This window comes from Suncus etruscus, chromosome 15, assembly GCF_024139225.1.
Source record: "Suncus etruscus isolate mSunEtr1 chromosome 15, mSunEtr1.pri.cur, whole genome shotgun sequence".
Taxonomy (NCBI): Eukaryota; Metazoa; Chordata; class Mammalia; order Eulipotyphla; family Soricidae; genus Suncus; species Suncus etruscus.
Genome location: NC_064862.1, coordinates 16,917,139 through 16,941,621, shown reverse-complemented (window position 1 = coordinate 16,941,621; position 24,483 = coordinate 16,917,139). Strand labels below are relative to the sequence as shown.

The 24,483-nt window shown below is 42.9% G+C and overlaps 1 protein-coding gene across 2 annotated transcripts in view; it reads right to left on the bottom strand.

Annotated features, from left to right (window-relative positions):
- Positions 1-10,946, bottom strand: part of LOC126031048 (sterile alpha motif domain-containing protein 5-like) — a 1,042,808-nt gene extending 1,031,862 nt beyond the window's left edge. For both annotated transcript variants that reach the window (XM_049789317.1, XM_049789319.1), the window contains exon 1: positions 10,354-10,946. In XM_049789317.1, coding sequence (XP_049645274.1) covers positions 10,354-10,761 — 408 coding nt within the window. In that variant the 5' untranslated portion in view covers positions 10,762-10,946. The remainder of the gene's footprint in view (positions 1-10,353) is intronic.
- Positions 10,947-24,483: the final 13,537 nt, after the last annotated feature.

The window sequence follows — 24,483 nt, the reverse complement described above, 5'->3', positions numbered from 1 at the left end:
ATAAATGTCTTGCATGTTGCAAAAGTTCTCTTAGAATTTACATAGCAATTTCAGATATATTATTCCATTAAGCTCACTTAGGAATCCTGTGTGGTAGATGCTATTGACATCTATTTACAGAAGAAATAATTTCCCTTAAGCTAAAATGACCACATTTCTTTATGACTTCCAAGGACAGGACAGAAGAGTTTATCTTCATTACAGGCAATAATGGATCCTTTAAGAAATAAAAAAAATTAAATAATAAGCAGCCCTCCAGATAATTCTAAATAATGTCAATGATAAAAACACTCCACCCTGAAAAAAAATGTTTTATTGCCCTAAACAGTACATGATGTAGTTACCCTTGAATTTTAATGTATGTATATTTGACTCTAATTAGTATCTTTTTATTACCTGTCCTTTAGTTAGCTTTGTGTTCTAGAGGGGAGTTAATTTAGAGAATAGCTACTTATATATACAGTTGGCTCCAACCCAGAGATGTGGTTACAAGAATCCTTTGCTAGAATAAATCTGTGAAAGACTTGCCTCTCTGTGAAACTAGTTTCCTAAGTTAAACAGTAGAATTAAAATAACATTGGACTATTAAACAAAAAATAAGGGGAAAAAAAACCTTGAATTACTTCCATTATAATATTCACATGGGCATACTTTGAGATTTTATTTGTGTTGAAGATTTAAATGAGACAAACAATACAGAATGCAAGACATTAAAAATGTACCTTAACTTGGGGCTGGAGAGGTGGCGCAGTGGTAGGACATTTGCCTTGCATGCGGCTGTCCTAGGACAGACCATGGTTCAATCCCCTGGCATCTCATATGGTCCCCCAAGCCAGGAGCGATTTCTGAGTGCAGAGCCAGGAGTAACCCCGAGCATCACCAGATGTGGTCCCCAAAGCAATATATATATGTTTTTGTATACATATATATGTATATGTACCTTAACTCAATAAAAATTATTTAAAAAATAATAAGATCAGAATATATATATATATATATATATATATATATATATATATATATAACTTAAGTAAGAGAGCCAGAGTGACAGCACAGCAGGTAGCCCTTTGCCTTGCATGCAGCCAACCTGGGTTTCAAGTCCTGGCATTCTATAAGGTCTCCCGAGCCAGCCAGGAGTAATTTCTGAACGCAGAGCCAGAAGTAACCCCTGAGTACTACTGGATGTGCTCACCCAAAACACTTAGTACAATTTGTTAAGTACAATTATATCAACGTTAAGTACAAATTCTGTTTCATAAGTGCCACACTTTAAATACATTTGAACACTTTGAAATTGAAATGTAAGGGGAGTGCTCTTTTTATGACCGAAACCCAACTACAAACATGCTTGTAATCATGGTGCTTAAATATATTTAATAAAAAGAAGTTTAAAAAATAAAATAAAATGGAAATGTAGTCCTTATTTTAACTGGTAATTGTTTTAAAGCTAAAGAAGTAAATCAAATAATTACTGTGTATAATTCCATGCCATACAATAGTTTTGCCAAATACAATTGGAGTGTTAAAAACTGATACTCGTGGAATAGAATGGATATACCAGTAGTGTTATCAAAATATGGTACAGTTTCCAGGGTTCAGTGTCTTAACATTAGGAAAATATGTTTATTATGCTTTTGATAAATAAAAACTAAATACAATTTTCCCTTACCCTTACTAACTAAAGTGGGTCTTATTTTGTTTTTATAACTTGTGACAATATAACAGTAACATTTGGGTCAGTTACTTCAATGAGAAGCAGTAATGCAATATCTTTAAACTATTAGATGTCACTTAATTTCTGTGGAATACAGAGTAAATGCCTAATGTCTTTTGTTATGATCTAGTCACTTACTCCGAATAATTTTTATATTAACCATAAAAGACGATTCCCTACTTACTCCTTCTGAGCTACCCCCAGCACAGATGTGACTGATCTGAAAGAGTAATTTTGAAAAATAAAATAAAATAAAACCTTCCTAATTCAAATACTAAGAGTAATGATAAGCCAGAGCTAGAGTCCAGGCATGACTTCATGCTGGTTCTAGCTCTGCCCTCACTTCCCCTTATAATTCTCACACAGTCCTCAAGCACAGTTTTCTGAATGAGCCTCATCAGTATTAAAAATCCACCCCCTGTCCATTACCAACACCCCTATCAACAGGAGCACAACCAAGCCCACATACTTTGTGCTCACAGCAACACTCAGTTCTGGGACAGTGGCTACAGGGCCCACGCTAATGGAGCTCATGTGGCTGACAACTCATCAGGAGTTAGGCTTCTGCCTCAAAGCCTGTTTAAGCAGTTTTCAGCTGCAAAGGCCAGCAAGACTACCTTTCCTGCCCTGCTCTCACTAGGCTCTCAACCCTCTAGACTGAGACTACAATTCATCTCAGAAATCTCAGCTGCTCTTTTCTTAGGAAAACTATTGCTTTGGTCCATTACAATGATGACCTGCTCTTTGGACTTCAGAATGGTGAGTAGCACTGTTCCACTCTCCTATGCAAGATATCTGCCAGGAAATCTGCCAAAATATCAGCAGCCCTTCTAGATCAGTGAAAATGCCAAGCAACTTGCAAGGTGGTGCTGATGGAGGACTCCTTTCTTATCAAAGGATTAAGCAATTATATTTAGCCAACCACACAGGCCAAAAAGAGCCACAATGTCTAGTAGGTCTTTTGTGGATTGCAATGCTATGAGGTCTTCACAGTACCAGCTATTCTGTGACTTACCAAGAAGCCTCAAAACTGTGGGTTCCTAGTAGAACTCAGACAAAAAAAAATAAAAATAAAAAAGACTGTGCCCCAGTCCCCCAGCTCAGAAGCTGGGCTGCAGTACATGTGTAATCCAGCAGAGGAAATGGGGTTGAAGCCTGGGGAGGTCCCTATAAACAAATTTTAGAATTTTGGAGCCAGGCACTGCAGCAACCAGAATTTCAACCTGGAACTCTGTGAATAGGTTTTTGATTCTCTTCTCTACTTTGTAGGTGCCACTGCCTTAGAGCAGACCAAGGAAACAACTCTAAATGTTCATTTCTTAAGTTCACAAGTTGGGACTCATCTAGCAATTTGCAGAAATCATGGGAAGAAGTTATTCCACTTTGCACAGAGCACCCAAAGGTGTCCAAGTTGGGTGCAGAGATGGAAGTTCAATGTGGCAATCTGGATTAAGTGTGGGCTCCAAAAAGAGAGCACAGGGACAACACTTGAGCTGTTACCCTGATAGACCACACAGGCCACTCCACCAGAGTCCTCTTCTATACTTCTACACGCATGAATGCAGACAGCATTTGGGGGGGAGAGCTGCTGACCATAAGCATAAACACAGAGCTTTCATAAGAAGTGAATCTAATAGCACCAGGCCCAGTGCTGAGAAAGAGCATCTTCTATTTTCATCCCAACGTCTACCTGGCCTCATTCTTGTCCTGGCGCTGACCATGCAAAAGTTCCTGAACTGAGGGAGAAATATTTCCATTCCAAACTCTTCCTGGATCAAATTCTAACCAATTTTGATAGCATTATCTATGACATTGGGTAATATTATTAAAATGATAATAATGGAGAAGTATAGTCAGCAGTGCAGTGCACTTGTCAGTGCTCAACCAACCCAGAATCAATGCCATATGGTCCTTTAAGCCCTTCCCAGAGAGATCCTTGAGTTCAGAACCAGAAGTAAGTCCTGGGTATCACAAGGCATAGCCCCAAAACAAGCCAGAAAAGAGGGGAGCAAGGTAAAATAAAAACAAAGACACTTTTAATTTAAAGTTGTGTCACTGAGAATCTTAACCCATCTGAACCACTGAAAATCTCTAACATTTGAAATAAATATGAGTTTATTCACCCTCTGAATATGTAGAAATAATTCAGCAAAATTCCCAGTCAGCATGTGCAAAAATAAGAGCCAACACATTTAAATTGAAGTAATGTTGCATTATAGCTTTATAGAAGATTCAGGTCTGCATCATTGAAAATCAACTTTAGTATCAAATTACATCAATTCACTAAGGAATGTCCAATTCCATTCTATACATACAACTGATCCTTGGACTCCATTTGCCCACTCTCTTCCATCTTCCTTTCTTGACAGCACTAATTGACCCTTTAACATTCAGTTTTGTTCTATTTAATTCACCTGCATGCTTGTTTTCTCTAATCAACACCTGTGATCAGAATTAGAATCAGAAGGGCCTTTTCCTCCCTCCATCTACATCACTGAAAATAGTGGGATGGGAAGGAATAGCAGGCTGGAAACTCATACCGCAAACTGTTCACCCACAAGTCAGTCATTCAACCAGAGTCAAGAGCCAAGATGGCAGCCTATCCTCCAGGCCTCAAAACCAGTCTTTATTGGGAAAAACAAAGCCAATGCCCAAGGGGAGAGGGAAAAGCCAGATGAGGAGGTAATAAAAAAAACATCTTTTTAACATGTATACTGAAGGAACCAATCAAGAGACATCTAATTAGAAGGCACTATGAGGACCAATCTAAAGGCCTCTACCAACACCATATGTCTTTATTATTCAGTCACTTTTGTATCAGGACTTATTTTATGCCAGACACTAGAAATCAGGCCCTCTATGTACACCCAATCCATTCCCTTGAAAGAAGGGACCATATCTGTCAATGGCATTGCTGGGATTCTGCTTCGACACATGATCAGTGTTTAATATTTTTTAAACCAATGAGTTAACAAAAGAAAGTGTAAAAAAATGGACAGAAGGGAGCCCAGGCATTTTAGTAGAAAAAAAAACTTAGGGGATAGAAATAAGGTGACAGCATTTGTCTCTTCCACTATTTGTGACTACTCATCTTTTACCTACTCCTCTTCCTTCTTTCTCCCTTCCTTCTTTCTATTTTTTGGCTGTTCGTTATTTTATCTACAGTCACTGAGGGGATGCCCCTGCAGTGCTTAGGGGATCATGCTGTTCTGAAGCTGAAACCCCAGGTTGTCACATACAAAATTTGACTAGGCCCTTCTTTCCAGGAGGCTCCAACCAGCAATTGAAAACCAAAAAGCCTAGAAGAATCATCACTAGCTCATAATGAACACATTTGAGGAGATGAACTTAAGTTGGGAAAACTAAACATTATCAGTTTCTAATCTTCCCCAGTAACATAGAAGAGCAGAGGCATTCTTGAGAAAGGAGCATGAATATTTATTTCTATTCACATCTCTGCCAGGAGTCTTGGGATAACTCCAATAGAGTTTATTTTTTGACAACTTCATCATCCTTTCCTTCTTTTCCTCATTTTCTCCTTCCTTTCCCCTCTCCTTCACTCTTAAACATTTTAAGATTTTCTAGCCCCAACATAAATGCCCTCATGTCACCTCTACCTCTCCAAATTCATTCATCTTGGGCCATCTCTTCCAAACTTTCACTAATACCCAATGGCCAGAAGATTGCTATTAAAATTCACACTGATATATGAATGAAACTTTCTGGTTAAACAACCTTTGACTTTATTGGTAGTGTGTGGCAAGAAGAGTTTTCAGCTTAAAAAGTTGGGATGTCTCACCCATCTACCAACTGCTCCCAAGTCCTAGCTTCCACTTCCCAAGTCTGCTAAGAAGCAGAAAACCTTCATAGCTCATGCCAGCCAAGCTCCACCAGCTTCATTTACAAGCATTGCAAACTTCTCAGGTCTCAAGGTAACATCAGAGTGCCTGTAGTCTACAGAGAAAATATTTAGAGTGTGAGGGCACCTTCTTCATCTGTGCAGCCCATAAATATGATTATGCAATGAGTAGAGTAGGCATAGTGATATACCTAATTTTACCATATGTTAGGTCACAGACCTAACATTCTCCTTTAAGCCAAAATTCTTCTAACTCTGTCTTCACTAGAATCAGTTGGCAAGCAGGACAGAGGTTCTTCAGTATTCTACTGACTAAGATCCCAGTGCCTCCCCATTCCTGTTCCATTTCTTGGGAAGTCAACCCATCTTTGCCCTTAAATAAGCTGATCTCCTGAGTTGCTTCCCTTCCTCTGATGCTTAATCATACTCCGCTTTTTCTCATCCTTAAGTCATACAGTCCACAAAAGTCTTCCCTTGACCCTAAAACTCCCTTCTGCTGTGACCTTCTTTGAGATCCAACTTCATTAAAGCATTGTCTGGGGAACCACCAGACAACAGAATTTTCTTGAGAGCTAAAAATAAATGAGTTAACAAGCCATAAAAAATGCATGGAGGAGGCTTAAAGGCACATTATTAAGTGAACGAAGCCCATCAGAGAAAGCGGCCTGTTGTGTGATCCCAACTCCAGACCACTGGGAAAGGCAAACAGTACAAAACTGTAAGAAATGAGATCAGTGGTTGCTGGAGATTAGAGCAAGGAGTAGTAGATGGAGAGGACAAATATTTAGGGCAGTGAAAGACCCTGTAGAAAACTGTTAATGATGGATGCAATTGTCCAAATCAGAGATCATGCAGCACCAAGGGTGACCCTAATGTGAACTGAATACAGGGAGTCCCAGGTGTCAAGGCAGATGGATCCATGAGAATCAAGGATAGGGGGGAGATGACATCAGTGGGGCCAGGGAACATATGGGCAATCTCAGCCTTCTCAATGCTGCTTCCTCTCAAGTGCAAGGCTGCCTTTTAAACAATCAAATGCCAGGGTCAGAATGATAGCACAGTAGTAGGGTGTTTGCCTTGCATGTGGCCAACTCAGGGCAGGCCTGCGTTCAATCCCCGGCATCCCATATGGTCTCCCAAGCCTTCCAGGAGATATTTCTGATAGCAGAGCCAGCCCCTGTGCATTTCTGGGTGTGGCCCAAAAACCAAAAGGGAAAAAAAAAAGGAAAAGGAAAAGAAAAGAAAAATGGCACCAAGAACCAAAGTTCTTGAAGTGGTATTTGCCTTCACATTGCACTCACTGGGCCCATCTTTAAAGCTGCTGTTTCAGAGACCTTTATTCCCCAGGGTGACCTTTCATTTCAGCCCAGCCTGCTTCACCCCATCTGCCCTTGTAGGGGGTGCCTCTTCCTAAGAGCTTCTCAGCTTCCACAGTCAAGGCCAGCCCTGCTCCTCCCTCCCAACCCTTGTCCTCACCCTTTCACTCTCCCTTAAATAGACTCTCTTGTTTTGTGTGCCCTTCCCCTAAGCCCCGCCCTTTAAAGTTTTGGTTCCATCCTAGCCACTCTACCATCTTCCTCCATGCTCATTGGCAACCAGGCATTGTGCAGGTGACTCTCATTTCTTTGTCATGCCTCACCCACCCCCGTCACTGTTCCGCCCCACAGTCTTATTTCCAAGCACCAACTAGTTAACTAAGTTGGGACACTCCACCAGCCACTGACAGTCTGTATGTCTAAGATTGACAGTCATGATTTTCTCCCCAAATCTGTTCTCTCCTGAGTCCCTAGCATTGGAATCCTCACCAGAACTCTGCATGTAATCACATCCCTTCTCCCCCAACCCCCATCGTCCTCTTGCACACACACACAAACACTCACAATCCTCTGTCTTGAACAACCTCTGTTCTTGATGCTAAAGCCTAGGACACTAAAGTACTTGGTCTGAAAACCAGTTCCAGAAAGCCTGCCCCATGTCATCTCCCTGCACACTAGGCTGAATAAACCTGTCCCTGTTACCATACTCTGCCCCATTCAAGCAATCACACACCTAAAGATTCTGTTCATTCAGTGTAGGTATGGCCCCTGAGCCCCATGACCCCAGGAGGAGCAAAACTTCTGGGTCCCCCTGCCAACACCATGACTTGGAGCCCAGCAAAGGGCTTTTGATTTCTATCATCTCTGGGTATTACAAATACAGGCTTTCCCTAGAAAACAGAGAAACACATGTGTAACTGAATGTTTTAAGGGAGAGAGGAGAAAGCAGAAATTTCAGCACCATAGCAACGATTGTTACCAGAGCAAACAAACCTTCAATCCCTCAGTCCTCCCAAATGATTCTTGACAAAGTCCTTCAACTTGTTTTCCTCTAAAAGATTCACCGCTCCTGTCTTGATCACCTTTGTTATCTACCATCCACTTTCAAGTCTCAGCAAAGTGCCAAAAAACCCAAAGGGATCAAAAAGGCAAAGGATTAAAAAGGCAAAGAGACGCTCTACCAAAAGGAATTCTAAATGCTTGCTGCATCCAGGACACCTTCTGATCAAGATGGAACTAAAGACTTGTACTAGGAGTTCCTTTTAAAGAAACTCAGACACTGTCAGCAAAGAAACTAGCCACATCAGAAAACGAACCCTTAAAAGTTAAAATCAAAACCCAAGAAGCAACGGCACACACACTCACCAGATTCGGAATGACCACCTGATCTTGGCCCCAAATACCGGATGCCCCATTTAGGATACATTAACTTTATTTTTATTTATATTTCAGTATGCAATTTTCTTTGCAACAGACACATAGGTGGTCTATGATTTTTATTTTACACTTAAATTTTCCAGTTCCATTTTGGCAATCTTGGGGTTAGAACATAGATGAAGTAAGGAAAACAATTTCTACTTTCTGCTTCTGGCTGTCCCCCCACCCCCAAAATTCATGTCTTTCATCAATTCAAAATAAAAGGATTCAGCATTTAGAAAGGAATCTGGTGTATATTTTTACTAGCAAAAGTTATTATTAAGGAATTTACACAGACAGCAAAAAGTCATTCTTTTTAGTGTAAACTGAAGTGTTTCTATATAAGCTGGAGATTTTTTTCTCGACATTACACTTACTTCAAGGAACCCCCTAAATGTACACCCTCTGATTCAGGCAGGAGAACAGAGCCCAAAATTGATGCTCAGACATACCCTCTCAGTCTCTGAATTCGCTATTTAGACCTGAACTTTAGAGTTATGGAATCCAATGTCTCAAGTGGCCCCTTTTGGGCTCACCGATCTCCTGCCACACCTTGGCCCTAGATGAAGAACCAGCGAATTTATTGACACCTCTTGCTCCCTGCATCCTCTCTGGCCAGGACCTGAGCTGCGACAGATCTCCATGCATTCAGGTCCTGACTTCTCTCTGCTCCAGCCCACCAGATTGAGCCTTGAAATCAAGCCCCACGTCTCCAGCACCTTCATTCAACCTGCTGTCTCTAGGCCTTCTAACACAAATCTCTCCCTGCCTGGAAAACTGCACTTCACTTTGGGACCCTCATGCAGCCTGCAATCCCAAAGGTAGGGCAGCAGGCACGTGTCTCTAATTTTGGGGTGTAAACTGCCCTGGTGAGAGAAGTTTTAAGAACCAAACCAACAGTTTGTCCAAATGGTCTCTCTTACGAGATAACACGTGGATTATATGTGAACCCTTCTTTCTGCCCATGCAGACATGCTTCCCACTTTACAAAGTCTTTGATCAAACTTCTCTTCTGTGCAGACATGATGGCCTGAAGACGGTGAGGCAATTGTTCCAGAAAGAGAGCCACGTTTAGGAAATAAACCCACATTTCCAGTTGGGGTGTAATGCATCTTTGCACCATTTCTCCAGATCTCTATCATCCCACTGATGGAAGGGGCATTTTTTTTTCTGTAGACCCCTCCACAGGCTTGAGGATGGCCTGTGTGCTCTCCTCCCCATCTTCTCCAGAGAGAAATGGGGGACTTGCCTCTTGTTCGTCCACACCCACATTCCTCACCCCACCCCCCAGACCAGCCTTCCTTCCCCACACACAGCTTCTTCCCAAATGCCTCTTCAGGCAGAGCCTCGCCCACTCCCCACGTCTCCCAAATCAGTCTCAGAAATCAACTGAGCCAACTTCACTCCTTTCATCTGAATGAAAACCAAGGCACCCTCTCTGGGCACCCTGACAACCACGTGCAGCCTGAGATGAAGGAACTTTGCCCAAGTGAACTGCCCATCCTGTGCTTTCCCTTCTCCATCAGAATGCCCGGTCTGGGAATTTCAATCAACTCTGTGGAACCAGGAGCAACGAGTGTGATTGCTCACACTTTAAGGAGTGACCTTCTTTCCCTGGGGCAGGCCTTACAAAGGGGGAGAGAGGCTTTTCCTTATAATATGGGTGTGAGCCATATTTTTGGTCCCCGCCCCCCAACACACACACAAACTTCTGCTCACACTGGAGCCCAAAGAAAGTGTTAGGAATCCAGGTCCCTGGAGCCAGGTGAACCTTTCAACCCATCTTGGTCCTGAATGAGAATGACCTCTTGGGTGCCAGACCTCCTGGAACCTATGACCAGTGATGCGGGGGGGGGGGGCTTGGGGGGGGGCAAGAGAGAAATAAAGAGCCAGTGCAGAGCCAACAGAAGAGAATCCCAAAGAGCCCAGATATCCTGGATCCACCACCCCACCCCTGGGACCAGCTGCCTAGCTAGACTTGGCTTCAGCATCCTCGGCCGGCCGCATTCATCCCCGCGCGCCCCTCTCCAAGCGGGTGTTTCCCTTACCTTGCGGGAGTAGGGGGGCTTGCTCAGGTGGATGCCGTCGCGGACCAGTTTATCCCTGATCATGATCTTGAGCTTCAGTTTGGGGTAGCTCACCAACTCCCGGCTGCGGGGTGCGGCCGCCTGGCTGCTGGGGACCCCGGGCGCGGGTGGCCCGGGTGGCCGGGGCGGCGGCTGCGGCTCCAGAGTGAAGTAGAGGCCGGCGGCCGCGGCGTCCTGCTCCCGCAGCCGGCGCACAGCCTCCTGGATGCGGCGGCGGTGCGCGGGAGCCAGCACCCCGATAGCGTCCAAGTCGGGGTCTCCGATCTGTTTGCACACCTCCAGGTCGTCATAGCCGTTGTCCACGAAAGACTCGGCGTACTGCGGGAGTTGCAGCGCCTTCAGCCACTCGTACACGATGTGGGTGCCCATGGTGGACCCGGCACCCCGCCGTGCGTTGCGCGCCCTCCCAGCGCCTCCGGGCGGGTGGCACCAGTTCAGGGAACTTTGGATCTTCTCTTCCAGAGGCCCAGGGCAATGGCAAGGGGGTGGGGAAAAGTTGGTGTCAGCCCCGGCACCCCAAAGCCATCAGCAAGCAGCAGCCAAGAGGCGCGCGAGCGCGAGCGAGTCCCCAAGCAAGCAGCTTGGCGCGCCCCGACTCCGGCTGCTGAGAGCGCACGGGGAGGGGCGCACGCGGACGGGCGGGGCCGGGCACACCCCCAGACACCCACCCACCCACCCCAGTGCTGGCACCTGCACCGGGTCAGAGCCTCGCCCAGCCTCTCCCGACCCGTCCCGGGATGCCCCGCAGCATCCCGCGCGGAGAGGCGGCTCCTTCCTGGGGGACGCCCGCTAGCGGGGGTCGCTGTGGACCTCGCTGGGGAGACGGGGGTGTCTTCTTCTTCCCGGGCTTCAGGTGGTTTTGGACATCCGGTGGCTTGGCTCCGTTGCCTGCTGCTCCAGGGAAACCTCTTTACGCATCAGCCCCAGACTTGGAGACTTGGGGACCCCGAGCCCCGGCGCCCCGAGAGCTGGAGATCCAGGCTGGAGGGCAAGTTTGTGCCCTCCTGTTGGCGCGCGCCTTGCACGGTGCCAGCGTCGCTGCTTCCAAGGATGCCCAGCGCCCGAGGGTGGGTGCGACTAGCGGAGTACGTGCGCCCTTATGCTCGCCAGCCCGGGGCTGACGGGGCTCCTCCTCCCTTCTGCCACCGGGCGCGCAGCCCTGCTGGAGTGTCTGAAGGCTCTCCTCCGAGCACCCCCCTCCCCTGGACTGGGGAAGTTTGCGCAAGGCTTTACTTGGCCCTGGTGAAGTGTGCCACACGCGCCTACTGTCATCCCTTCTCCACTCCACGGCGTTTTCTCCCAGCCCACATTCCCACGGAGCGCCCCTGCTCCAAGGCCATTTGAATCTCGGAAGACTGGACCGGGAACTTCGCAAGAAAGCGAAATTGAGGGGGGCGCAGGGACAGCTCCACCTAACCGTGACAGGACACTAGATTGGTGCCCAGAATTAGAGCCACCTCTGGGAGCACATGTCCAACCACCCACCAGCAGCCGCACCTATCCTAGAAGTCAGGCCAGCCCTCTCCCAACCTGGCGACCTCCCCTTCGCCCTTTTCAACTTCCCACTGTTTCAGGTCTTGCACCTGGGAGGTCTCCCCTTCCCTCACCCCAGGAAGAAGCCCCCCTAGGTCGCGGCACCTTTTGGAAGGGTGTCACGTTGCAGTCTTTATTTTTTTTGGGGGGGGGGGGGGGAGACGTTGTTTGTTGGATGTAGGGGCGGGTATGAGACTCCCTTTTCCGAAATCAGAAATGTGTGGTCTCTGATCTCTTAAAGAGAGAGAGAGACAGAGAGAGGGATGGATAGATGGATGGATGGTTGGATGGATGGATGGATGGATGGGTGGATGGGTGGGTGGGTGGGTGGATGGGTGGGGTGGATGGGTGGATGCGTGGGGTGGATGGGTGGATGGGTGGGTTAATGGGTGGGTGGATGGGTGGGTGGGTGGATGGGTGGATGGGTGGGGTGGATGGGTGGATGGGTGGGTTAATGGGTGGGTGGATGGGTGGGTGGATGGGATAGATAAATGGATGGGTGGATTGAGTGGGTGGATAGAAGGATAGATATAGATATATAGATATGTAAAAGATATATAGATGCATAAGTATATATAAAAGATCTCATATAATATATACATATATAAAAGACTGGGATTTCTTATAGAGAGTAGAGAGAGGGATGGATGAATGCATGGATATAGATACATAGATATATAAAAGATATATAGATATATTTAAATTTTCATATAATATATTTACACATATACGAGGGACACGGATCCCTTATAGAATCTGATAAACGATTGGCCCCTTGGACTCAGGAAGACTCCCAACATGAGAGCATCCCACGAGTGTTTACAGTTCCCGAGCAGGGCGAGAGGTTCGGGTTTCTGAGCCCCGGGACTGCGAGGAGGCACTTGTTGGGGCGGAGCTGGCCGCGAGGATGCGGGACAGACACCCCGAGCCACCCCCACTGGCCGAGCCCGCTCAGATTGGCTTCTGCGCGTCCAGGCGCCAGGTCCTGTCTGTCCTCTCCTGGCTCCTGGCTCTCTCCAAAGCAGGCTCACAGCTCCCCCTCGCGACCATGAGGGCTAATTTTAAGGCGTTGTCGGGGTTGGGGGAGCCCTCAACTCCTTTCTGCTCAGTGAAATGAGTTTCAAGTCTCAAGCTCATTCATTCCCGGCAGCCTTTTAAGATGAGAATATTGACATCACTTATACCTTGGTACTCCCAATTCTTTTGATTAAGGATTTTAGGAGGAAACATCTTTAGGAGGAAAAATACTCTTCCTCCCGCCTTTCTAGCCGTTTATGCTATGCTGTTAAAAAATCTAAAATGAGGGGCAGGAGAGATAGCACAGCGGTGTTTGCTTTGCAAGCAGCCGATTCAGGACCTAAGGTGGTTGGTTCAAATCCCGGTGTCCCATATGGTCCCCCATACCTGCCAGGAGCTATTTCTGAGCAGATAGCTAGGAGTAACCCCTGAGCACCGCCGGGTGTGGCCCCAAAACAAACAAACAAAAAAATCTAAAATGAAGGGGCCCAAGAGATAGCATGGAGGTAAGGCGTTTGCCTTGCATGCAGAAGATGGTTCGAATCCCAGCATCCCATGTGGTTCCCTGAGCCTGCCAGGAGCGATTTCTGAGTGTAGAGCCAGGAGTACACCCTGAGCGCTGCCGGGTGTGACCCAAAAACAAACAACAAACAACAACATAAATAAAATGAAAAATAAATAAATAAAATATTTAAAATATCAGAAATGACTGCAGGTATTTATTTGATATAACAAATAGTTCTCAATTGGTATATGTATCCATGTATGATCAGTACATCATCATCCAGTATCTTCCAGAAAATTGAGTTGCCCAAATACTCCAAAGACTCCCTCTTGGTGAATGAGCAAAGGTCAGACTCCACCAGAATAAATTTAAGAACTGTCTCCAGCTACAAACCTTCCCAATCTGCAGCCCTCCTGCTGTGTGTAAAAGACAGCAAAGATCAGTCGGTGGGAAATGGGGGTGACGAGGGTCCTGTTTTTCAGAACTAGTGAGCTTAAAGCCCCAGGGTTTTGTTGTTATGAGTTTTCCTTGCCAAACTATAGATGACAATGCCAAAGGTACTTAGCAGCCCTTTGCTTAACTGCCACACAGCCTTTCTCTCCTCTGGGAGCTTAAAGGCTTCACCCTGTCTCATTAATCTTTCTGCAAGGCAGGAAGTGAATTTATTTCCATTTCATAATTAGATCAGAATCTAGGCAATGAATGACTTACCCAAGGCCCTTCAGGAAATCAGAGGCAAAACCCATTTGCCCTGTTCAAGTCTCTGCCCACCAGGGGGCAGTAATTCTCCTTTATTTAGGCTGAGTCGCTGGCCTGCTAGGAAATCAAGTCTCCAGAGGCCTTTTTAATTAATTAATTAATTAATTTTTATTAATTAAATTTAATAAATTAATTTCTTCGAAAAGAAAACAACATGTTGAATCACTGGAGAAACCTATTATCTAGAGATCTCAAGGGTCTGAAATAAAAAGGCACATTTTGCTCAAGTTGATGGTGATCTCTTTGCTCCCACCTGCCCTAGCTGCACATTGCAGTTCTTAATAGATTTCACCCTAGAGGCCTCCTGATGATCCAGATGCAAAGGCTTCAGAGCTTCTGCATCCCTGAAGACATAGACTCAAGTTCTAAATGAAATAGGCAACTTGGGGCTTTTGAGGGTGGTGATTGTTGTTGCTTTTTAATGTTTTTTTTTTTTTTTTTTTTTTTAAAGCACCATGGTTGCAATCATGTTTGTAGTTGGGTTTTTCACCAGTGCAACATTTCCACTACCAATTCCCCTCAATTCCCTCCCCCCTTACCCTTTGCCAAAGAAGGCAATTTGGAAGAGAAGAGCATCCCACCAGGCAATCAGAATCCAGGGTCATTTATTCCTGGCTATAAGGGGCAAATGCCTTACCTCTTCTATTCTCTCTGCCCCCCCCCCAAACCCGAGGATGTTTTTTGAGGAGAGGGGTTGGGGCCATACCTGACTGTGCTCAGGGCTTACTCCTGGCTTTGTGATCAAGTATCACTCATAGTGTGCTGGGGAATCATATAAGGTGCTACTGATGAATCCAAAGGCAGCTATGTGCAAGGCAAGCATTTTATCTCTTATCCTAAATCTCTGGTCCCCAAACAGGGATTTTAAACATTTAAAATTACAGCAAGTCAGAGCTAGATGCCTCTTTGAGATTCAGCAGCCAACTTTCCGTGGAGAGAATTGAAACCCTGCAGAGCTGATGGCTTCCTTAAAATAACAGTGTGATTGCCATCGGACCTCCCAGCTGGTTCCTCACATGCTCTTTGCAACACATGGACTCTCCCTTCTTTGAGCAGCAAGTGTCTGACCACTGGTTAGAATCATTCATCAGCACATCAGAGGTTTATTAAAAAGGCTCTTCAGTCCAGGAACTGAAGCAAAAGAAGTATTTTTCTTCACTAATTGGAACTGGAGAGAGGTCACATTTTAAATATGTAGAGAACCAGCTAATGATATTTTTATATGTCCATTTGTGATTTGGGAAGATTTAATATGGTGACAGTTTTTGTTCAATCTATTATTAGCTACATTTTGTAAATTAAGTGTTAGTCAAAATTTGAAATATCATCCTATTTGGCATGCAGAAAGTACTTTTTAAAAAGTGAGTAGCTATTATGCTCCCAGAAACTTGGAGCACCAAATTGATTTATTCAAGTACCTGTAATTTTTCAAGTACTTTTGAGTGATATTGCCCTATTTTGTGTTGTATTAAATTATTCAAAATAATTAATTGTGCTGATTAATATGTAATATGCTAGATTATTAATTTGAAATACTCTATGCATAGATTACTACTATGTAATAAGCCAGATCGCTTCTACAGATCTGACTCCTCACCTAACAAAAATCAATGAGAAAATAGGGTTGTGGGGAAAATCTCATCCTAGGTACCATTTTAGAACTACTTTGTAATGATAATGACTACTGCAAAATGCCTGTTGATACTCTGTGTCATAAATTCATGATAATTATATTCAGCTTTTAGATTCTAAATAATAAAAAACAGAGCTTTTCTACTTTGCTCAGACTCTGCAATGTGATTTAAGTTTATAGAGTGAAAAACCATTTGTTTTGAAATTTTCTTGGTGACACATAAGTTTGGCACCACTTTATTTTGAAGATAAATGCTCCTATATAGCGTGTATAAAAATTAAATTCCATTAACATCCATTAAACGTCCATCCCCAGGGTGTCTAGCTTTGTAAAAGTCAAGGATGTATCATATTAATCTAGAAATAGCAAAATATGTCTTGCCTCTGTTAAAACCCTGAGATAAAAAGCTTCTGGAAGAAGCAGATATATGGAGAGAAATGAAAATGATGGACTCGAATGATGTAAGAGGCGAGCTCTTCTCCACTGAGGCCTGGGGTTGAAAACTTAATTGAGAACAGGTTGGATAAGGCTGTCCATTCCTGTCTCTGAGACATTATACTTGGGTGTGACAACACATATATAAGAGAAAGAGAGACAAAGAGAGGAGAGGATGGGGTCTCTAGCAGGACCCCCATTAGATTATTCACTGTAAGAAGATTGGGACTTCCTTTCTTCAAGGAAGGGACAAAGGGAATGTTTTTTTTTTCTCAAGAAACAGAGACCTGGAGGTCACTTATAGAAACAGAAACAAACAAGATGTTGCAAGTCAGCCCCTGAGGAGGTTGACTGATGGAGGGATGGAGGATGAGGTCTTTCCCCTTCAGTTCGAAGCTCGTGTCTGCCACCCTGTCTAGCCGATGGTTCTGAGGTGAAACAGCGGGTAAACAGCTCGCAGACAGTCAGACTTGTGGAAATATTAGCTTTATTCGGTGGACAAGACTGAAGTCCAAAGCCTCAGCATCAGTTCCTGCCAAAAGCCTCTTGCCTTCCACAGACCCTTGTTTTTATCCCCCAGAATCAGGTACCACCCAATGGTGGGATCAAATACCACCCAATGGTGGAAGCAGAATCAGGTACCACCCTAGGGTGGGGGCAGAATGCCAGGTCACACCCTAGGGTAGGGCACAATCACCGATCAGGGTAGGGTCAGTAACATAATAATCCCATAAAATATTTACATACACAACACAAGAGAGTGGGAGTAGCAGAAAATAAGATGAAATGTTTTATTTTTAATTTTTTTGTAAAAGATGCTGCCTCTTATCTTTGGCAGTCCCCCCAAAGTTCTATATTTTTAAGGCATTCAAGAAGAGTATTTCACAAAATCGCAGTATTTCACAAAGTGAAAATGTGGTAGTAAAAAAAATAATTGACTGTTTAGATGATCTTTAAGTGTACGATGAATGTCTGCAAAGTTAATTTAGTGTCTATAAGTTAGATCATAGTACTTATAATATTGATAAAAAATTTCTTTTGGACAAGCATAAATCTATTTTCTTACTGTAACAGTGAAACCTACTCATTTATGGCCAGTGGTCCAAAGTGAATAGTTACTAATTGTCCATGGCCACGCAACAATTTGCTGAATTCAGCAGACAGATTACACCATGGGTGTGGAGGGGGTACTTCTTGAGACCTATTTGGCTCTCAATGACAGAAATTGCAGGTCACCTCTTAGGGACAAAGTAATTTTTTGTGTTTCATTTTATTTCAGTTTTTTATTATTGTGGAACTCCCAAGCAGTGCTCAGGGCCCTCTGGAGCCACTTCTAAACATACTCAGCAAAATGGGCCAGATGATTCCATGTAGGAATGCCCAGACAAAGCAGCAGACAAGGCACTACTGACACTGTCAAAGCAATGCCCAAAAGTACTCCTGGGCATGTGGGTGCCATGGATTCCTCTCTGGGCTTTATCCATGTAAGGAACCTGCTTTGGGGCCCTGAGCTCTCTCCAGGCCTCCTCTGTTTCCCAGCTTTGTTATTCCTTTTATGGTTTAAATTTGCTATTAGAATGCAACAATCTGACACCTCTCCCTTTCACCAGTCCCTCCATCGTTGTCTAAGGAGTACCTGTTATACTATCTCTCTAACCCAAGAAACAAATTTTTCCCTTTGAATAAACAGTTGTTCATGATAATCTAATGGGAAGTTAATAGCCTATGATCCTCCCCCTATACTAAGCCTAAAGTTGACATTCCATTGGCATCCACCCCTGCTTTAGGAGTCCCCTGCCCATCCCATTAAATCCTGCCCCCTTCCCCTCCCATCATCAAGATGGTGTTCACTGGTCTTGAGCAAGCTAGTTTTATTGATTTTATACCAGTTGATTTTTTTTTATGAATGAACTGCCCAGTGAGTATTTTTTTATTTCCTGATATATTTATTGTCAGGAGGATTAAGAAAACAAGACAGACATAATAGAGAAAAGCATAAGGTTGGGGGCTCCCAGCCTCATGGACTGAGTGCCCTGACTGACTGTCCTCTATGTATGATATTTAATATTCAGTATCAATTAACATGGGAGGAAGGGCAGATGTTTTTAACAGACAAAATTATCTATTTAATGCTAATCAAGCTTGATTGGGTCTTTACATCTCAAAAGGGGGTTGTGAAGGGAAGAAGAAGCGAGGGCAACATCTCTGTGGATTGTCTTCCTCCTGGAGAGGAAATAGAGGGAATATAGGACCCTTATCAGCAAAGCTTTCTTTGTTGGTGCCTGTGTTCAGGTAATTCAAAGTAAGAATCCTTAAATCATCTCTTTCTGCCACTCTCCACTAATAGCTAAACTTGTTTATTTCTTGGATGTCTTCATTTACAGCAATTTACAGTTGTTTTGTTTTGTAAAGCACATCTAATGTTGTCTGTTTATGAGTCATTTCTGGTCATGCTCAGAGGTTTCTTCTGGTTCCTTATGCAGGAATTACTTCTGGCAGTGTTAGAGGGACCATATGGATATCAAGGATCATACCTAGGTTTGTCATGAACAAGGTAAGCACATTACCATTTCTTCAGCCCTACAGATACATCTTTTTTAACAGCAGAGTGGTATTCTAGTGAGGATATGTACTGTAGCTTCTTTTTCATCCATCCATCAATCGGACATATTTAGTCCAGGATTCTATTGTCTCCACATCCAGCCCAATGTTCTGTGAATCTGACGTTAGACTGGACATGAGGAATCCAGTTCTTATATGACCACCAGCAGTCTCAGCTGAAGAGAGGAAGAGGGGATGATAGGGCCTGGAGTCATAGGACAAGACCACATAATTGGAGTAAAGCAAAACAACTTTTTTCTGTCAACCACAAGCCCCATACTAACTGATCAGGGATTTCTCACAGAGGAGATGATCAAGCCCAAGGTCACAAGCCAATTTATATAGGAAGGGGATGGAGGGACCTTCTAGATTCTGATGATCTTTAAAATTATTGTCTGTTTTCTAGGTAACTTTCAAGAGGTAAACCTTTCCAGATAGGTGACCTGATATGGCCAAATATCTTGGGATGTTAGTAATGGAAACTTAGGCTTGAGAAGCCTAACACATGTGGTCCTTACAAAATGGCATCCCTCCTTGTTCAAAACCCACAGTGAGAAGGTGGGAGTGGCAATAGAAACTGTTTCTTCCAGGAGTGTAACTGCAATAGTTCTGTTGGCATGGACAAGAAGAGAGTATACAGTGTAAGGGAAGCACTTATTGAGAGCATGGAGACAGGACCAAATGTGGGCTACAGGAATGAATTATTTAAGAATAAAAGAAATTGATCATGAAGATAGTCAATGGCTGGTGGTCTAGTAGTGAACACAGACAGAATAATATGGCAGAATATACTGGCAGAATAATACAGGCAAGTTGGATACAGGCAGGTGGATACAGGTAGGATAATAAAAACTAGCGTGAATATTGGCATGGTGGATACAGGCAAAGTAGGTAGAGGGAGGATGATACTGGCAGCCTGGAAACAAACAAAGTGATACAGGCAGGGTGGATATAGGTGGGTAGATATAGGCAGAAACATTAAGTTGGCTAAGAGACCGGCAGTTCATTTCATTTGTCACTGGTGGGGACCGACACAGGTAAAGTGACAGGCTTGATGGTGGGAGACTGTGGAAGTTCTATGCAAAGGACATGAGAAAAAGATCAAGAGGAATAATAGAAATATAATACAAGTAGACCAAGTTGGCACAGGAACAGTCATCCTAGAAAGTGGGGCGTGTGAGCCACCTCTGAAAATATAGCAGGGATGCCACTAATCCTGAATGAATAAATCTCATTCTCTGTTCTGCTCCAGGCTCTTCTTAATGTTCAAGCATAGAAGCAAAGCTGAGACCGGTTTACTTTAATGAAATCTGACCTTGGAAAAAGTAAAATACAAGATATAACATAGAATGAAAAACTGAGATGACCCAACAAACTTAAGAGTTGGGTCATTTTTTTGGTATCAAGCAAAGAGCAACAAATTAATTCATCTAGTTTAATCAATCTCATAAAGTAAAACTTTGGTATTATAGGTTTATATAATTTTTAGTGTTTGTATAAATAAAATGCTTACTAAATCCTACCCTTCTTTTTGTTGTTGTTTTTTGTTTGTTTTTTGGACCACATCCGGCAATGCTCAGGGGTTACTCCTGGCTCTCCACTCAGAAATTGCTCCTGGCTCAGGGACCATATGGGATGCCAGGGATCCAACCACCATCTATCCTGGGTCAGCTACATTCGAGGCAAACACCCTACTGCTGTGCCATCACTCCAGTCCTAAGTCCAACTCTTCTTAAATCAATACCAGAGGATGGTAATGAAGAACATTAGTTATTAATCAGAGAAGTGCACAGCTCTGGAGCCAAAACATGAGGGGAGAATATTTTATCTATTCAAATCCCAGACAATTCCCATTCAAATTGAATCCCACTAATATAACCAACCGCATTGATAACGCTGCAGGTGAGATCACAGGGCTCAAAATTTTATTCCACAATATCATTTATAGGTTATTTAAAAAAAGATAGTATGAGGGTCAGGCAGACCAGTCCTTGGTAGAAGCTTGACACAAGTAGTGAAGCAGTGCAGTTAGGCTAGAGAAGGAACCATTATGACAATGATAGTTGGACTGATCACTCGGGAAAATAACTGGGGGTTAAATGGAGATAAAAATGATATGCGTAGTACCACTTCATCAACAATAGGGCAAGCCACAGTGTCTAAATGGGAAATAAAGGAGGGAGGGAGAGAGAGAGAGAGAGAGAGAGAGAGAGAGAGAGAGAGAGAGAGAGAGAGAGAGAGAGAGAGAAGAAAAAGAAAATGACTGCCCCAGAGGCAGGCAAGGGGAGGATGGGAGGAAACTGGTGATAGAAAATGTTCATAGGTGAAGAGTGTTATACAGTGTAAGACTGAAACACAATCTTGTACAACTTTGTAACCATAGTGCTTAAATAAAGGGAAAAATATTCTTTTTCCAGGAGCCAGAGATCAGTGGTGTAGACGGGGAAGGGTGATTTACAAAGCCTGGTGAACTCTGAGAGACACACATTTTAGAAACAGATAAAGCAAAATAAATAGCACAAAAGCTACAAAAAGAAAACAATTCTTCTTTAAATGTTTTATGTCCATTTGATTCTATCAAACAACAGAAAAGACATATCAAACAACAGAAAATAACTTGAGCAACTTTATCCTTTATGAAAATTCTATAAAATGCTTTGGATTGGTAGAGAGAGAAAAGTGGGAATAACTTAACAAAAAGACTTACGAAATAAAATGAGATAGATAATTTTTATTATCTGGAGTTGGAAAATTTTTGTTTTCTTTAAAATATTCTAAGGTTAATAAAAAAGTGTTTAATTTTTTGATAAAAATGTCAAAGAATGTGCATTAAAATGGAAATTTGTGAGGAAAACATAAGATGATAAATAAGAATACAGAGATAAGAATATAACCTTATTGGTTCCCATGTTCATAGTTTTTCTAGCCCCTTATGGAATTTCAAGATAAGCAGACTTCTTTCAACTACAGAGCTTTTGTTGATGTGAATGTATGATAGAAAGCTACTTGTATCTCATGCCTTTGACATATACAGCATGATCAAAAGGCAAATATTTTACTAAAATTAGCTTATTTTACAAAAATCCAATTTTTCCTTGTAATAATATCACTTTTTTTTTTCTTGTAGGTATTGAAACATTCTACAATCAAGTTAAGATGAAGAAAGTTTATAATTTTCTCTGCAGGTAAGAAGGGAGAGATGCTACCTGTTTCTTCAAACCAAGAGAAAGGAAAAGATATTGTCAAAGAATCCAGTGAAACAGACACATTATCAGAAATGGAAGAGCCCAGGGCTTCACAACACAGTACTAATGGCCCTACTGCTAAGACTCTCTTGCTGAACCTTATTCTCTGGCCTTTTTTGTAGGAACCACTTCCTCACAAATAAACTTTTTTTTTGAATATGATTTTTTTTATTTAAACAACTTTATTACATACATGATTGTGTTTGGGTTTCAGTCATGTAAAGAACACCACCCATCACCAGTGCAACATTCCCATCACCAATGTCCCAAATCTCCCTCCTCCCCACCCAACCTCCACCTGTACTCTAGACAGGCTTTCTATTTCCCTTGTACATTCTCATTATTAGAATAGTTCAAAATGTACTTATTTCGCTAACTAAAATCATCACTCTTTGTGGTTAGATTCATGAGGTGAGCTGTAACTTTCAGCTCTTTTCTCTTTTGTGTCTGAAAATTATTATTGCAAGAATGTCTTTCATTTTTCTTAAAACCCATAGATGAGTGAGACCATTCTGCATCTTTCTCTCTCTCTCTGACTTATTTCACTCAGCATAATAGATTCCATGTACATCCATGTATAGGAAAATTTCATGACTTCATCTCTCCTGACAGCTGCATAATATTCCATTGTGTATATGTACCACAGTTTCTTTAGCCATTCATCTATTGAAGGGTATGTTGGTTGTTTCCAGAGTCTTGCTATGGTAAATAGTGCTGCAATGAATATAGTTGTAAGGAAGGGATTTTTCTATTGTATTTTTATGTTCCTATGGTATATTCCTAGGAGTGGTATAGCTGGGTCGTATGGGAGCTCGATTTCCAGTTTTTGGAGGAATCTCCATATTGTTTTCCATAAAGGTTGAACTAGACGGCATTCCCACCAGCAGTGGATAAGAGCTCCTTTCTCTCCACATCCCCGCCAACACTGCTTGTTCTCATTCTTTGTGATGTGTGCCAATCTCTGGGGTGTGAGGTGGTACCTCATAGTTGCTTTGATTTGCATTTCCCTGATGATTAGAGATGTGGAGCATTTTTTCATGTGTCTTTTGGCCATTTGTATTTCTTCTTTCTCAAAGTGTTTGTCCATTTCTTCTCCCCATTTTTTGATGAGATTAGATGTTTTTTCTTGTAAATTACTGTCAGTGCCTTGTATATTTTAGAGATTAGCCCCTTGTCTGATGGATATTGGGTGAATAGTTTCTCCCACTCAGTGGGGAGCTCTTGTATCCTGGGCGCTATTTCTTTTGAGGTGCAGAAGCTTCTCAGTTTAATATATTCCCATCTGTTAATCTCTGCTTTCACTTGCTTGGAGAGTACAGTTTCCTCTTTGAAGATGCCTTCAGTCTCAATGTCCTGGAGTGTTATACCTATGTGTTGTTCTATATATCTTATGGTTTAGGGTCTGATATTGAGGTCTTTCATCCATTTGGACCTTCGTACATGATGTTAGCTGGGGGTCTAAGTTCAATTTTTTGCAAATGGCTAGCAGTTGTGCCAACACCACTTGTTGAAGAGGCTTTCTTTGCTCCATTTAGGAATTCTTGCTCCTTTATCAAAAATTAGGTGATTGTATGTCTGGGGAACATTCTCTGAGTATTCAAGCCTATTCCACTGATTGAGGGACTGTCTTTATTCCAATACCATGCTGTTTTGATAACTATTGCTTTGTAGTACAGTTTAAAGTGGGGAAAGTAATTCCTCCCATATTCTTTTTCCCAGTGATTGCTTTAGCTATTCTAGGGTGTTTATTGTTCCAAATGAATTTTAAAAGTTCCTGATCCACTTCTTTGAAGAATGTCATGGGTAACTTTGGAGGGATCACATTAAATCTGTACAATGCTTTGGGGAGTATTGCCATTTTAATTATGTTAATCCTGCCAATCCATGAGCAGGGTATGTGCTTCATTTCCGCATGTCCTCTCTTATTTCCTGGAGCAGAATTTTATAGTGTTCTTTGTATAGGCCCTTCACATTTTTAGTCAAGTTGATTCCAAGATATTTGAGTTTGTGTGGCACTATTGTGAATGGGGTTGCTTTCTTAATGTCTATTTCTTCCTTATTACTATTGGTGTATAGAAAAGCCATTGATTTTTGTGTGTTAATTTTGTAGCCTGTCACCTTGCTATAGGAGTCTATTGTTTCTAGAAGCTTTATAGTAGAGACTTTAGGGTTTTCTAGGTAGAGTATCATGTCATCTGCAAACAGTGAGAGCTTGACTTCTTCCTTTCCTTTCAGGATTTCCTTGATATCTTTTTCTTGCCTAATCGCTATAGCAAGTACTTCCAGTGCTATGTTGAATAGGAGTGGTGAGAGAGGACAGCCTTGTCTTGTGCCAGAATTTAGAAGAAAGGCTTTCAGTTTTT